The following is a 16711-nucleotide window of genomic DNA, read 5'->3' as shown; positions in this document are numbered from 1 at the left end:
ATCTGGGTGTCTTAGTGCATCAGTCACTGAAAGGAAGCATGCAGGTACAGCAGGCAGTGAAGAAAGCCAATGGAATGTTGGCCTTCGTAACAAGAGGAGTTGAGTATAGGAGCAAAGAGGTCCTTCTACAGTTGTACCGGGCCCTGGTGAGACCGCACCTGGAGTACTGTGTGCAGTTTTGGTCTCCAAATTTGAGGAAGGATATTCTTGCTATGGAGGGCGTGCAGCGTAGGTTCACTAGGTTAATTCCCGGACTGGCGGGACTGTCATATGTTGAAAGACTGGAGCGACTAGGTTTGTATACACTGGAATTTAGAAGGATGAGAGGGGATCTTATCGAAACATATAAGATTATTAAAGGGTTGGACATGTTAGAGGCAGGAAACATGTTCCCAATGTTGGGGGAGTCCAGAACCAGGGGCCACAGTTTAAGAATAAGGGGTAGGCCATTTAGAACAGAGATGAGGAAAAACTTTTTTAGTCAGAGAGTTGTGAATCTGTGGAATTCTTTGCCTCAGAGGGCAGTGGAGGCCAATTCTCTGAATACATTCAAGAGAGAGCTAGATAGAGCTCTTAAGGATAACGGAGTCAGGGGATATGGGGAGAAAGCAGGAACGGGGTACTGATTGAGAATGATCAGCCATGATCACATTGAATGGCGGTGCTGGCTCGAAGGGCCGAATGGCCTACTCCTGCACCTATTGTCTATTGTCTATTGCCTTCAAAATCTGCAACATGGCAGCTCAAGTTCAGCTGTGGCATTGCTACCTGTGTGATAACAACCTCAGTATTTTATCCTTCAACAGGATTAGTGGGCGCAGCGGTAGAGTTGCTGCCTTACGGCGCCAGAGACCCGGGTTCGATCCCAACTATGGGTGCTTGTCTGTACTTTCTCCCCATGACCTGCATGGGTTTCCTCCGGTTTCCTCCCACACTCTAAAGACGTACAGGTTTGCAGGCTAATTGGCTTGGTAAAATTGTAAACTGTCTACACTAAAGACACGAGACATCGTCCAAGCAATTATCTTCCGGTTCAGCCTGTGAGCCATCTGGACAGCACTTGTATTCAGATCCATACGCTAATTGGGTTAACCCCACCCCCAACATGGAGAGTGAGAGAACGCAGATAAAAACAGTCGGCACAAAACGAACGTATCAGCAGATGGCCCCAGGCTCCAATTACAGAGTTCTGCAGGCTCACAGCCACACACACAAGGGTGTAATCAAAATCGAAGTGGGGAACAGCACATGACAGCGACATGTACCGAGTTACAGGCTCACATTACCCATACGCCGAGCTGGGAAAATTAAACAGAGAGGATGAAAAAGAATAAACTAGTCAATTTACAGACACACACAGCACGGAACAAGCCCTTTAGCCCACGCCAACCATTTATCATCTACCTGCAGATACTGGTACAAATCGAAGGTATCACAAAATGTTGGAGTAACTCAGCGGGTCAGGCAGCATCTGAGGAGAGAAGGAATGGGTGACGTTTCTCTCCTGAGATGCTGCCTGACCCGCTGAGTTACTCCAGCATCTTGCGGTACCTTCGAATTGTCATCTACCGCTCATTTCCACAGATGGGCGGCACAGTGGTGCTGCTGGTAGAGCTGCCGCCTCACAGCACCAGAGACACGGGTTTGAGCCTGACCTCAGCTACTGCTGGTGTGGAGTTAGCTTGTTCTGCCTGGGGCTTTCCATCCGTTGCTCCGGTATCCTCCCACATACCAAACGCCGCCTGTTTGTAGGTTTATTGTCCCTCTGTAAATCGTCCCAAATGTGTAAGGAGTGGATGCGAAAGTGGGCTGTTAGAGAACCAGTGTGAACAGGCGATCGATGGTCGGAGTGGGCCAGTTTCCATGCGGTATAAACCGAACTGGTCATGCCATTTCTTTCCCTCCCACATTCTCATCGACTCTCCTCAGACTGTACCACTCACTGACACAATTTACAGCAGTCATTTGCTTACTAACCCACATGCCTTTGGGATGTGGAGGGAAACCTTGGCTGGGGAGCATGCAACAAAAAAGCTTTTCACTGTACCTCAGTGCACGTGACAATAATGAACCAAACGATCAAACTAAACTGAACACCTAAAGGAAAGCCACATGGTCACATTGAGAACGGGGAAATTCCACGCAAACTGCACCAGAGGCCAGGATCGAACCCGGGTCTCTGGCACTGTGAGGCAGCGGCTCTACCAGCTGTCACGGGGAGAACGTACAAACTCCGTACAGGCAGCATCGGTAGTCAGGATCGAACCCGGGTCTCTGGCGCTGTGAGGCAGCTGCACCAATGGGCTGCCTAGACAAAGCTGGGTGCAGCAGCATCTGGAGGAAGCAAGTCGTAATGGCTCGAATATATCGCTGGTTATAGTAACGTGGTGGTAAAAGTTAATTAAAAAACTTTTGTGGTGATAAAAGTGGCAATCTTGGGCCCCATATCGAAGGATCTGCTGGCTCTGGAGATGGTCCAGAGGAGGTTTACAAGAATGATCCAGGAACGAGTGGGTTAGCGTATGATGAGCGCTTGACAGTGCTGGGCCTCTACTCGCTGGAGTTTAGAAGGTTGAGGGGGGAACCTCATTGAAAGTTACAGAACACTGAAAGGCATAGACAGAGTGGATGTGCAAAGGATGTTTCCACTGGTCTAGGACCAGAGGTCATAGCCTCAGAATTAAAGGGCGCTCTTTTAGAAAGGAGGTGAGGAGGAGCTTCTTTAGTCAGAGGGTAGTCAATCTGTGGAACTCATTGCCACAGAGGATATTCCCTCAGTGGATATTTTTAAGACAGAGATAGACAAATTCTTGATTAGAACGGGTGTCAAGGGTTATGTGGGAGAAGGCAGGAAAATGGGATTAGGAGGCAGAGATCAGCCATGATTGAATGGCGGAGTAGACTTGATGGGCCGAACGGCCTAATTCTACCCCTATAACTTGTGAAACGTATTCCCCACAACCACTGCCTACGTGTTTCGCTTCTCAAGCCACAAGCTCTGTTGGGTTTGCAGCGCCATGGATAACATCCCTCACCCGTACCTGATTTGTCAATGATGGCATCGATCTCTTCAACCACATCAAAGTAGGCTTCGTTGTTGGCGTATCTAACGCCGGTGCGTCGCCAAGGCACCACGGACAGCTGCCCCGTGGGAAGATGGTCCCCAACGTTCGTGCTGCCTACAGTCAAAACAGGGAGAGATCAAAGCAGGATGTTACAGAAGGGATTTCTCATTCAGGATCCCAGGAAAACACCACTGCACAAGAGTATTAATAATCAGTATACAATAAACCTCGTTATCGCAGACTACATGTGGGGGATTCCAGACATTCATCACCCTCGGAGACGAGAAACTTCTACTCATTTTGTACCTCCGTCTCCTTGTTCATGACTCTCCCACTGGTGAAAAAAAACCCTCCACGTCTACCCGGTCAAGACCAATTACATGCCTGAATGTCACCCCTCTGTTTCGTTTCCTTTGCTCCATTATTGGTCTGACTGGATAGCATGCAGAACAAAGCTGTTCACTGTACCTCGGTGCCAATGGTCGAGGCATTGACCTTGACGAATGATCACTCAAATGATCATTGGGTCATCAATTTGGGCAATGATCACCCAAACAAACGCAAACCACCCAGCCTCACAGGGCAGTAATTATCGCTGTAGGAATAAGTTCACAAGAACAAGGCAAAAGGGTGCCGGCCCCAGAAAATAATTAGACTGGGAGATTTAGTTTATTACTGGACCAAGTGGACCCGTTGGGCCCAAACTTCTCCTGCATTGGTGCAGCACCCTGTCCTCTCTCCTCAACCCCCCCTCCCCTCTCCCCCACCCCCCCCCTCCCCTCTCCCCCACCCCCCCCTCCCCTCTCCCCCACCCCCCCTCCCCTCTCCCCCACCCCCCCCCCCTCCCCTCTCTCCTCAACCCCCCCCTCCCCTCTCCCCCACCCCCCCTTCCCTCCCCTCCTTTTAAACTTTAAAATGTGAATAACTTTAAAAATATAATACCGATTTCAATGAAACTACTCGCATTATCACTAAAGTGACAATTGGCGCGCTATCGTGTACCATTTTGGCTGAAGTTCAGTCACAAACAAGATAACAAACGAGAGTTTGAAAAGCTTTTTGTTGCATGCCATCCAGTCAGCGGAAAGACTACAATCAAGCTGGCCACAGTGTACATGGACAAGAGAAAGGAAATACAGTAGAGGTTTTAAAAGTGTGGAGCAATTGTAATGAGTGATTGCACATCCACTGCTGGGTCCAGCATGCAGAGGGTCGCCTGGCTTGGGCGCCATCTTGTGAAGGCACTTCTGCTTCACTGGCCAAAAGAGCAGCAGGGAGGACGTCACAGCATGGTCGCCGTGGGTTTAAATGCGACTTTAACTTACAGCAAGACCGCACAACTGCAACCTGGGCTGCCCATTGCAATGTCTTTATACCACTAGAGTATCGTGAACCAGAATCAACACTGCCTCACTGATAAAGATCTGGCTTTTGACCTGCTCTGGGGCATGTGGGTTCAGTTTACTTTGCAGGCCGTCAAATGAGGTGTTGGCTACAATCCAAGCGCGACTGCGCAGGTCAACTGGTTTTACTGCATTTTAGAGGAGTGCCGGCTTTCCCTGCGACAGAGGCAGTATTGCAGAAATACATTCCACAGGCGATACAGCAACCTGTCACATCCAGGCAGTGACACATCCCAGCATGGGGGCCACTATGAATTTATGCATCAAAACACAATCACGGAGGAGGGCGGAAACAAACTGATACTCAAACAAGGCATAGTTCACTTTTAGAATGACAAACAGCTTTGGAGAAATAATTAATTATTTGGGTGGCACAACGGTAGAGTTACGGCGCCAGAGACCCGGGTTCGATCCTGACTGCGGGTGCTGTCTGTCTGAGGTTTATACGTCTCCCCTGTAACCGTGTGGGTTTTCTCCGGGTGCTCTGGTTTCCTCGCACACTCCAAAGATGTACAGCTTTGTACGTTAATTGGCTTCTGCAAATTGTAAATTGTCCCTAGTGTGTAGGATAGTGGTGATCGCTGGCCAGCGTGGACTCAATGGGCCGAAGGGCCTGTTTCTCAGCCGTATCTCTAAAGTCTAAAGTAAAGGGAGCTAATTTGCTAAGACTGACTATTTATTCACAAAATGCTGGAGTAACTCAGCAGGTCAGGCAGCATCTCAGGAGAGAAGGAATGGGTGACGTTTTGGGTCGAGATCCTTCAGTCTGAAGAAGGGTCTCGACCCAAAACGTCACCCATTCCTTCTCTCCTGAGATGCTGCCTGACCTGCTGAGTTACTCCAGCATTTTGTGAATAAATACCTTCGATTTGTACCAGCATCTGCAGTTATTTTCTTATGCTGAGACTGACTGTTCTCTCAGCATGCTGTCAAGTTGCAGAGACTGGTCGGCTGCCTGGCCCAGTCTCACAATGATGAAGGAGGTGTATCGCCAGGGTTACATCGGCAGCCACCGTACATACGTACCAGTGATGGTGTTTACAACAGTGCGAAGGATGGTGGGGGGTCTGATCAGCTCCTTGAGGATGTTGGACTCGGTCGCCAGGGGGAAGCCATTGTCCAGCATCTCCTCCAGCACCTCATACACAACCACGACATTGTCTTTGATAGCCACTTCCGAGCAGCTCCCAAAATAGTCCTGTGAAGAAAGATCAAGAAGTATAACTCACGCAATATGTGCTAAACAAATAAAAATGAAATAAAACTGCCAGACTCTTATGTTAAACCATGGCAATTTACCATTTTAATTTCCCCTACCATTCTCACACTGACCGTTCTGTTCTGGATCTCGCCCATTACCAGGGTGAGGCCAAACTCCGAATGGAGGACCTCATATTCTGCTTGGGTAGCATACAACCCAATGGGATGAACATTCGATTCCCCAAAGTTAGCTAACATCCCACCCCACACCGGGGGGCGCTACCAGCAGTAGCTGCCTCGCCAACAGTCTGTCTGTCCTCTCTTCTTTTTTGTTATTTTTAGTATGTGTTAAAAAATATGTTTTAGTGTTCCTTGGTTTGTTTTATGTAGAAGGGTGGAAACCTTTTTTTCAACCACTAACCTCGACAGAGATGCGTTTTTCCCCCCCGTATCATATCTCCGTCCGCACTGCGGCCTAACATCGTGGAGTTTGCAGCCTTTCCCGGAGACCGACCCAGCGCTCCAAGCCGCGGGAGTCTGTGGGACTTTAACATTGCGGAGCTCGCGATCACTTTGCCGGTGATCAACGCTCCAACCGCGGGGCCTGTGGACTTTAACGAGCTCCATGCCGCGGATATTTATTCACAAAATGCTGGAGTAACTCAGCAGGTCAGGCAGCATCTCGGGAGAGAAGGAATGGGTGACGTTTCGGGTCGAGACCCTTCAAGGGTCTCGACCCGAAACGTCACCCATTCCTTCTCTCCTGAGATGCTGCCTGACCTGCTGAGTTACTCCAGCATTTTGTGAATAAACACCTTCGATTTGTACCAGCATCTGCAGTTATCTTCTTATACTCTATGCCGCGGATAGTTTCAACTGCCCCGACGCGGGCGTTTCGATCACCCCGACGGGGGATTCGATCGTCGGCTGCGGGGACTTTGATCGCGGATGGTTTGACTGCCCCGACCGCAGGAGGACAAGAGGAAGAAGCTTGAACTTTATTGCCTTCCATCACAATGAGGAACGTGGAATCCAGTGTGGCGGATGTTTATGTTAACTTTTACGTGGTTGCGTGTGTGTCTTGTTGCTTTTCACTTAGCATGGCTGCATGATAACTCAAATTTCACTGTACCTAAATGGTACATGTGACAATAAACTGACCTTAAAACCCCATTAGTTTCTTCTTTTTCCCCGTCCTCCTCCTTCCTGACCCCATTCTCCTTCCTGACCCAATGGTTGTGCACCCATTCTCCCACCCCTCTTCTCCTCCCCACCATCCTGTCGCCTTCCACCTTCATTCCTCCTCGGGCTTTCACTATATTTCACTGCTCTTTCAACCCACTTCTCTACTGAGCAACACCCTTTTGTCTCCTATTCCCCTCTGGCCTTTGTCCACCCATTCGCCAATCAAACCCATCCCCACTCTCCCCTCACCTGTGTCCAACTATCACTGGGCAGGCCTTGTCCTGCCCCCACCTCTTTTCCAGCCTTTTCTGCTTCAAGACAATCAGTCTGCAGAAGGGTCCCGACCTGAAACGTTGCCTATCCATATTCTCCAGAGATGCTGCCACACCCTTGTATCCTCAATATTCATACAATGGTATGAGAGTTGTAAGCTACTCAAGTGGAATATGAGGAGCTATTCCTCCAGTTTACGTGTGACATCACACTGGCAATGGAAGAGGCACAGGACGGAAAGGACAGTACAGAAATGGGAAGTGGTGTTACTATGGTTAGCAACCGGGAGTGTTCGGCGAAACGGTCACTGAATCTTCGCCTGGTCTCGGCTTTACATCGGTGAGACCAAGCATAGTTTTGGCAACAGTTTTGCCGCCCTTGTGCTTGGTCCACCGAGGCTTATTAGGTCTCCCGGTTGCTAACCATTTTAACTGCTTTAAGGTATCACAAAAATGCTGGAGTAACTCAGCGGGTCAGGCAGCATCTCAGGAGAGAAGGAATGGGTGACGTTTTGGGTCGAGACCCTTCTTCAGACCCGAAATGTCACCCATTCCTTCTCTCCTGAAATGCTGCCTGACCCGCTGAGTTACTGCAGCATTTTGTGATGCCTTCAATTTGAACCAGCATCTGCAGTTATTTTCCTATTTTAACTGCTCTACTCATTTCCATGCTAACCTTTCTGTCTTGGGCTTTTCTTTCCCACCCCCACCACAATCAGTCTGAGGAAGGGTCCTGATCCGAAACATCACCTATCCATGTTCTCCAAACATGCTGCCTGACCCGCTGGCTTACTCCAGCACTTTGTCTCTTTTTGAAAGTCATCGTCTTCAGTTCCTCGTGTCGCCATTTACATAGGATTGCTTCATATAATAAATTTGAGTTTTCAGATTAAATCAATTGGCGTTGAGCAAAGGTTGATGCAACAGGAAATTCATTGCTCTGGTTTCTCAGGGAACAGCAATTGCTGTAGTCTTCACCTTGAACTCTCAGGATTCTGTCACCACACAGTAGAAACACAATCGGCTCTTGATATTAATATTTAAATAGCACGGATCAAGTTGTCTTTTACCAGCCCTCTCCAAGCTAATGTAATGCAAGAATCCATCCTTCTTAAAAATTTACTAACTGGATTTAGTTGAGTATAGAGATACAGTAAAGAAAGAGGCCCTTCAGCGCAGCCAGTCCATGCTGACCCTTGATCACCCACTCACACTAGTGTTATCCCACTTTCGCATCCACTCCCTACGTATTACAGGCATTTTTATTTTAAACAGAGGACAGTTAGTCTACATATAGAATAAGAAAATAACTGCAGATGCTGGTACAAATCGAAGGTATTTATTCACAAAATGCTGGAGTAACTCAGCAGGTCAGGCAGCATCTCAGGAGAGAAGGAATGGGTGACGTTTCGGGTCGAGACCCTTCTTCAGACCCTTCTTCAATTAGTCTACAAATCAGCACTTTTTTGGGATGTGGGGAGAACGAGGAGCACCCGGAGGAGACCCACGTGCAAACTCCACCCGAGCAGCACGGGAGGTTTATCTAGCGTTTAATTGCCCCTCTCAAATTTACTCTTGAACTAAGTGCTTTGCTGAATCAAGGCAGCGGATGGTGGAGAGACAGACATGTTACTGTGGGTCAGGTGTCACACGCTTACTGGAGCAGTTATCTGACTGGTGGCACAGTAGCACTCTGTACGGAGTTCGTACGTTCGCCCCATGACTGTGTGGGTTTCCTCCGGGTGCTCCGGTCTCCTCCCACACACACCAAAGGTGTACGGCTTTGTAGTTTAATTGGCTCCTGCAACTTGTAAATGGTCCCAAGTGTGTAGGGTAGTGCTAGTTTATGGGTGGTCGCTGGTCGGCATGGATTCGGTGGGCCCAAGGGCCTGTTTCCACGCTGTATGTCTAAAGTCTAAAGTCATTGAAACAAGCCTTTCACCCATACACCACATGACAGGTTGAGATTCTAAAAATATTGGCACATGCCAAATCAGCAGGGAAGGCCAATAAAGGGTTCTTATGTCGGCTGTGATGAAGCAAGTCAATGTCTGCATTGCGTCCAAATCACAAACCATATTAAATGCTTCACACTAATTAATGATCTCACGACTCCTATTTGCAGTCCCCTGAACCAAAAGCCACTGTCATTTAGTACACAAGAGCACACTATCTACCATTCCTAATTCTGCAGTGGCCATAATTTCCCCAGGACCGATTTCCTCTCCTTTACCATAGTTTAGAGATACATCGCAGAAACAGGCCCTTCGGCCCGCCGAGCCACACCAACCAGCGATCCCCGCATACAAACACTATCCCACACACCAGGGACAATTTACAATTTTACCAAGCCAATTTGCCTACAAACCTGTATGTCTTTCGAAGCGGAGATTCCGGATGAAACCCAGGCGGTCACGGAGAGAACGTACAAACTCCGTACAGACAGCGCCCGTAGTCAAGATCGAACCTGGGTCTCTGGCACTGGAAGGCAGTAACTCTACTGCTGCACCACCATGCCACCCTGAAAAACAACTTCTCTCTTGCTGTTAACTGTATAAAGAGCATTCCCTGGCAATCGCTCTCGGCAGTTGGTTACAGCCACATTCAAATATACTTGGGCCCTGAAGGATTCCCAGCACTTTCAACCAACGCCCATAATCTGATGTTCCAAACATGTGATATCTTCAGACAGGTCAATTGAAGACTTCAGGTAAGTTTACAATTAAGATAGACATAAAGTGCTGGAGTCATTTAGTGAGTCAGGCAGCATCTCTTCAGAAGGGTCCCGACCCCAAAAGTCAACCATCCTTTCTCTCCGGAGATGCTGCCTGACCTGCTGAGTTACTCCAGCACTAAGTGTCTATCTTGGGTATGAACCAGAATCTGCAGTTTTCTTGTTCCTACTGCTTGCAATTAAGTTATTTTAAGGACTCATGCCACAATCTAATTTGGAGAGTCGGAAACGGAAAAAAAATGGGACTGATGCAGGTATGAATGATCACCAAAAATCAGAGATGCTGATGCTTCAGCAATAGAGACAATAGTTGAACAGCACAGAAACGGCCCCTTTCCATCTCTGGAACTGGTGCGATACAATGCTGAGAACTATATCATGCACTCTGTATCTTTCCCCTTGACTTTAGACTTTGGAGATACACCCTGGAAACAAGCCCTTTGGCCCACTGAATCCATGCCGACCAGCGATCACCCCGTATACTAACTTCCTACACACTAGGGACAATTCTATAATTTACAGAACTCGATTAACCTATAAACCTGCACACCCGGAAAAAACCCACGCGGTCACAGGGTGAACGTACAAACTCCGTACAGGCAGCACCGGTAGTCAGGATCGAACCTGGGTCTCTGGCGCTGCAAGGCAGCAACTCTACTGCTGCACCACCGTGCCGCCCTTTGCTCTACCTAATGTACTTGAGTTTGGCTTGATTGCATGCATATATGTATAGTATTATCGGGTTTTTATTCACAAAATGCTGGAGTAACTCAGCAGGTCAGGCAGCATCTCGGGAGAGAAGGAATGGGCGACGTTTCGGGTCGAGACCCTTCTTTAGACATTTTCTCCAGCATTTTGTGGTCTGAAGAAAGGTCTCGACCCGAAACGTCGCCCATTCCTTCTCTCCCGAGATGCTGCCTGACCTGCTGAGTTACTCCAACATTTTATGAATAAATACCGTCGATTTGTACCAGCATCTGCAGTTATTTTCTTGTATTATCGGGTTTGGTTGGACAGCATACAAAACAAAGCTTTTGACTGTACCTCAGACACATGACAATAATAAACATAAATGTAAACCTAAACCAATGTCCATGCCAACCTCTGCACCCATCCCACCCAATCTGGGGCAGAAATCAGCTTTACTGTATCCAGGTTAAACACATATTCTTCAGTTAGTGCATCTACTCCAGCCGAAAGATACAGATGTGGGGGAAACACAAATTGACCGATGCCCATTTTTATAATATAGCATTTAAACATGGGTCTTATTCAGGGAGTGACTGTGGTTTCTACATTATCACAGTTTTACACTGGCCCTTCACAGAAAGCAAAGAAGAACAGAAAATGCTGGAAATAGGCATGTCCACAACTGGAAAGAGAAACCATTTTAATGTTTAATTATACCGTCAGAAGTAGAAATTACAAAGCAGACAGAAAGGAGTGCCACTGAACAACAAAAATACAATGTCGGTGGGTTTAATTTTCTGTCAAAATTTTAAAACTTGACGAGCAACATAATGTGCTGGAGAACATGACAACCATTTTCATCAAAGAATGAAGTCAATGATTGCAAGGTTGAAATGAGCAATGGACACATCTGATAAGCAGCAGGAAACAGAGTTATTGACTTATTACATTCAAATAAGTCCAGAACTATCCATTATTAAATATAGAAACAAAGAACCATAGATGCTGGTTGAAACCAAAGACAGACACAAAGTGCGGGAGTAAAGCAGCAGATCAATGTGAGGTTATCCACTTTGGTGGCAAGAACAGGAAAGCAGACTATTATCTGAATGGTGGCCGATTAGGAAAAGGGGAGATGCAACGAGACCTGGGTGTCGTGGTACACCAGTCATTGAAAGTAGGCATGCAGGTGCAGCAGGCAGTGAAGAAAGCGAATGGTATGTTGGCATTCATAGCGAGGGGATTTGAGTTTAGGAGCAGGGAGGTTCTGCTGCAGTTGTACAGGGCATTGGTGAGACCACACCTGGAGTATTGCGTACAGTTTTGGTCTCCTAATCTGAGGAAAGACATTCTTGCCATAGAGGGAGTACAGAGAAGGTTCACCAGATTGATTCCTGGGATGGCAGGACTTTCATATGAAGAAAGACTGGATAGACTCGGCTTGTACTCGCTGGAATTTAGAAGATTGAGGGGGGATCTTATAGAAACTTACAAAATTCCCAAACCGAAACGTCACCTGTCAATGTTCGCCAGAGATGCTGCCTGACCCGCTGAGTTACTCCGGCACTTTGACTCTATCTTTGGTGTAAACCAGCATCTGCAGTTTTTAAAAATTACACTTTGACTTGAAATTTTTTGAGTTGTTACATTTTGATGGATGTTGCAGAAAATTCAAAGCTAAATGATGGATTTCTGATCCTTTATTGCACACTGCACTACAGTGAGCATATCATCTCTTGGTATATTGGCATTCATAGCGAGGGGATTTGAGTATAGGAGCAGGGAGGTTCTGCTGCAGTTGTACAGGGCATTGGTGAGACCACACCTGGAGTATTGCGTACAGTTTTGGTCTCCTAATCTGAGGAAAGACATTCTTGCCATAGAGAAGGTTCACCAGATTGATTCCTGGGATGGCAGGACTTTCATATGAAGAAAGACTGGATAGACTCGGCTTGTACTCGCTGGAATTTAGAAGATTGAGGGGGGATCTTATAAAAACTTACAAAATTCTTAAGGGGTTGGACAGGCTAGATGCAGGAAGATTGTTCCCGATGATGGGGAAGTCCAGAACAAGGGGTCACAGTTTAAGGATAAGGGGGGAGTCTTTTAGGACCGAGATGAGAACGTTTTTTTTCACACACAGAGTGGTGAATCTGTGGAATTCTCTGCCACACAAGGTAGTTGAGGCCAGTTCATTGGCTATATTTAAGAGGGAGTTAGATGTGGCCCTTGTGGCTAAAGGGATCAGGGGGTATGGAGAGAAGGCAGGTACAGGATACTGAGTTGGATGATCAGCCATGATCATATTGAATGGCGGTGCAGGCTCGAAGGGCCGAATGGCCTACTCCTGCACCTATTTTCTATGTTTCTATCAGGCAGCATGTCTGGAGAAAAAGGATATGTGACAGGAGGCTCCTGACTCGAAACATCACCCATCCTTTTTTCTCCAGAGATGCTGCCTGATGCACTGAGTTACTCCAGCACTTTGCATCCATCCTTTGTTCATTACTAAATGGCAGGTTCATTACAGGGATAAGAATAAAAATGGTTATTTACTAGATGATGGCTCCAAAGAGACAATATCACACCAGAGTAGCAGGGACATACACATCTAATTATATAAAATCTATTAAAAGCTAGTGCTAGTAATGGTGATCATAAAAATCGCAAGGTCGTAAAAACCCATCTGGTTTACTCTGACAAAATCTGCTCCCTTATCTGGTCTGGTCTATTGAATCTCAATCTACATCAATGATGATTACCAGCCCTTTTGAAATGGCTTGCCATTGAATTGAGTGCCTTGGCAATTACTGTTAGCCACAATCCTTGAGGAAAGAAAGCGTACTCCACATTTGGGTCCCGACCCGAAACGTCGCCTATCCATTCTCTCCACAGATGCTGCCTGACCCACTGAGTTACTCCAGCATTTTTGTTTAGTTTAGAGACACAGGATGGAACCAGGCCCATTGTATCACCAAGCCCACACTGGATCACCCGTGCTCTACACGATCCCTCTTTCTCAACCATTTCTCACACACTGGCGGTAATTTAAACGGATCAATTAACCTACAAACCTACAAACTTGAGTCTGAAGAAGGGTCTCGACCCGAAACGTCGCCCATTCCTTCTCTCCCGAGATGCTGCCTGACCTGCTGAGTTACTCCAGCATTTTGTGAATAAATCGATTTGTACCAGCATCTGTAGTTATTTTCTTAACCTACAAACCCGCTCGTCTTTGGGATGTGGGAGGAAATCCGCTGCTGTAAAACTAATTCCAGAATGGGTGGTGGGGATGTGGGGAGAATAGTTGGCAGGGAGAAATAGTGGAGGAATGGGAGGGCTCTGTAAGCTGGTACAGAAGTAGCGGCTACTTCTGTGTGGCAAGGAAAGAGAGGCAAATAACACATGGAATGGCGGAGACACAAGAGACTGCAGATGATGGAATATTGAGCAAAGCAAGGAGAGCTGGGACGGATCGAACAGTATCTGGGGAGGGCAGGCAGCATCTCAGGAGAGAAGGAATGGGTGACGTTTCGGTCCGAGCACCCTTCTTCAGACTGAGTCGAGACCCTTCTCCAGAGCTGGGCGTTGTTACCAAAGAGGATAATTTGCACACTCTGGCACAACGTTGTGTAGTTTATTGGACTAAGGGACTGGACACTCTAGAGGCAGGAAACATGTTCCCAATGTTGGGGGAGTCCAGAACCAGGGGCCACACAGTTTAAGAATAAGGGGTGGGCCATTTAGAACGGAGGATGAGGAAAAACTTTTTCAGTCAGAGAGTTGCGAAGCTGTGGAACTCTCTGCCTCAGAAGGCAGTGGAGGCCAATTCCCTGGATGCTTTCAAGAGAGTTAGGGCGGCACGATCTGGTCTACCTGCTTACGAAAGGACGTGCTTGCAATAGAAGTCTGAAGAAGGGTCTCGACTCGAAACGTCACCCATTCCTTCTCTCCTGAGATGCTGCCTGACCTGCTGAGTTACTCCAGCATTTTGTGAATAAATACCTTCGATTTGTACCAGCATCTGCAGTTATTTTCTTAGAGTATCTGGGGAGGGAATGGACATGCAACCTTTCGGGTCGGGGCCCGTCTTCAGTCTGGAATGGCCGCCTGCCATGCGTTCACCCACGTTCTTCAAGTGGATGGTCAAGGATCAGTGCGAAGTTTGGTCTGAATGACTGCACAGTATTCGGTCAGCATGGTAACGAAGCATCAGCCTTGACCCTGTCTGAAGCAGAGCACCATGCCAGAGATGGGGCAAGAGCAGAAAATTCACAGCACCGCTACAAACTCAGCAGGAACTGCAGTTGCATCATCCAGATCCTGCCTGCTCAAAGCATCCAAAATTAAAAAAAGTGGAATTTCATTTCTGATCTCTCAAAAAGAGGAAGAGAATAGTCTGGCAGTATTCACTGGGAGGTTTCAATTCATCTGCAGCACAGATGGGTGAATGTAGGCGCACTAATTAATGACCAGAGAATAGGGAAACGAGGAACTACAGACGTTGGTTTACAAAAAAAGTCACAAAGCGCTGGAGTAACCTAGCGGGTCAGGCAGCATCTCTGGAGAACCTGGACAGGTGATGTTTCAAATTAGTCTGAAGAAGGGTCCCGACCCAAAACGTCACCCATCCATGTTCTCCAGAATTGCTGTCCAACCTGCTGAGTTACTCCAGCAGGCTGTCTTAGTAAAGATCCCTCACTCTGGTACCCACTGTGGGGCAGATCGCTCTTGGCGTGGCCCACTGTGGGTTGAACCCAGGGCATGTCGCACTGGGGAGCAGATCCCTTAGGATGAGACCCACTGGAGGTCGATCCCCAAAGGGGACCCACTGTGGGGCAGATCCCTCAGGGTGGGATTCCTTGTGGGTCGATCCCAGGACGGGTCCCACCATGGATCGCCTAGGATGGGATCTGCTGAGGGACAGATCCCTCAAGCTCCTCACAGTGGGACCTACTGTAAGTCGATCCCTGGGTGAGATCCAATGTGGGGCAGATCGCTCAGGCTGAGGTCCACCGTGGGGGCAGATCGCTCAGTGTGGAAACCACTGTAGGTTGATCCTCCAATGTGGGGCACGCTCCTCGGGGTGGGACGGGGCGGGGCTGGGCCCACGTAGGGGGACGAATCCTCAGGATGGGAGGCACATCCACCTTTCTTCAGACATCAGACATCCAATCTTTGCGAGGATTTGACAGGAGGCACCCAAGGGTGGGAGCCACCCAAGGGTGGGAGGCGTCAGATCCTCGCCTGGATCAGACATCCAATCTTTGCGAGGATTTGACAGGAGGCACCCAAGGGTGGGAGCCACCCAAGGGTGGGAGCCACCCAAGGGTGAGAGGCGTCAGATCCTCGCCTGGATCAGACATCCAATCTTTGCAAGGATTTGACAGGAGGCACCCAAGGGTGGTGAGGCACCCAAGGGTGGGGGGGGCACCAAGCTCCGGGGCGGCTGCAGCCACTGACCTGCAGCGTGTCCACCACCCGGTGCAGGAACTCGATGACGAAGAGCGGCGGCACCTCGCTCTGAATGACGGCCACGAAGAAGATGCGGTGCCGGTAGACGCTGATGAGGAAGTGGTGCGGGGTGGGGATGACCGGCGCCACGTTCTCCGCCTCGCTCGCCCGCTCCTGCGCCTCGAAGAAGTAGTCGCAGACCGAGCGGCTCACTGCGCTCTTCCAGTGCTTCTCCAGGAAGATGTCGCCCGCCGCGTTGATCAGGAACAGGCTGTGGATCATGGTGGCGCCTCAGTCCCTCCCCCTCACTCCCTCTCTCCTCAGTCCCCCCCTCACACTCTCTCCTCAAATCTCCCCTCACACACTCCAACTCTCTCCCCTCACTCTCCTCTCTATCTCACACTCTCCCTCTCCCCTTCACACTCCCTCTCACACACTCTCACACTCTCTCCCCTCTCTCTCCCCTCTCTCTCCCCCTCTCACTCTCTCCCCTCACACTCTCTCCCCTTCACTCTCACACTCTCTCTCCCCAATCTCTCTCTCTCACACTCTCACTCTCCCCTTCACACTCTCTCCCTCTCTCTCTTTCCCTCTCTCACACTCTCTCTCCCTTCACTCTCCTCTCTCTCTCTCTCTTACACTCTCTCACCCTTCTCACTCTCCCTCCTCCCTCTCTCCCTCCTCTCCCCCCCTCTCTCTCTCTCTCCC

General features: G+C 48.6%; 1 protein-coding gene across 1 annotated transcript in view; it reads right to left on the bottom strand.

Moving 5' to 3' along the window:
• Positions 1-16326, bottom strand: part of LOC144610169 (AP-3 complex subunit mu-2) — a 36115-nt gene extending 19789 nt beyond the window's left edge. The window contains exons 1-3 of the mRNA XM_078428719.1: positions 16013-16326; positions 5495-5666; positions 3042-3179 (exon numbers count right to left, since the gene is read on the bottom strand). Coding sequence (XP_078284845.1) covers positions 3042-3179; positions 5495-5666; positions 16013-16285 — 583 coding nt within the window. The 5' untranslated portion in view covers positions 16286-16326. The remainder of the gene's footprint in view (positions 1-3041; positions 3180-5494; positions 5667-16012) is intronic.
• Positions 16327-16711: the final 385 nt, after the last annotated feature.

This window comes from Rhinoraja longicauda, chromosome 36, assembly GCF_053455715.1.
Source record: "Rhinoraja longicauda isolate Sanriku21f chromosome 36, sRhiLon1.1, whole genome shotgun sequence".
Taxonomy (NCBI): domain Eukaryota; kingdom Metazoa; phylum Chordata; class Chondrichthyes; order Rajiformes; family Arhynchobatidae; genus Rhinoraja; species Rhinoraja longicauda.
This window is presented reverse-complemented; position numbering and strand designations above follow the sequence as displayed.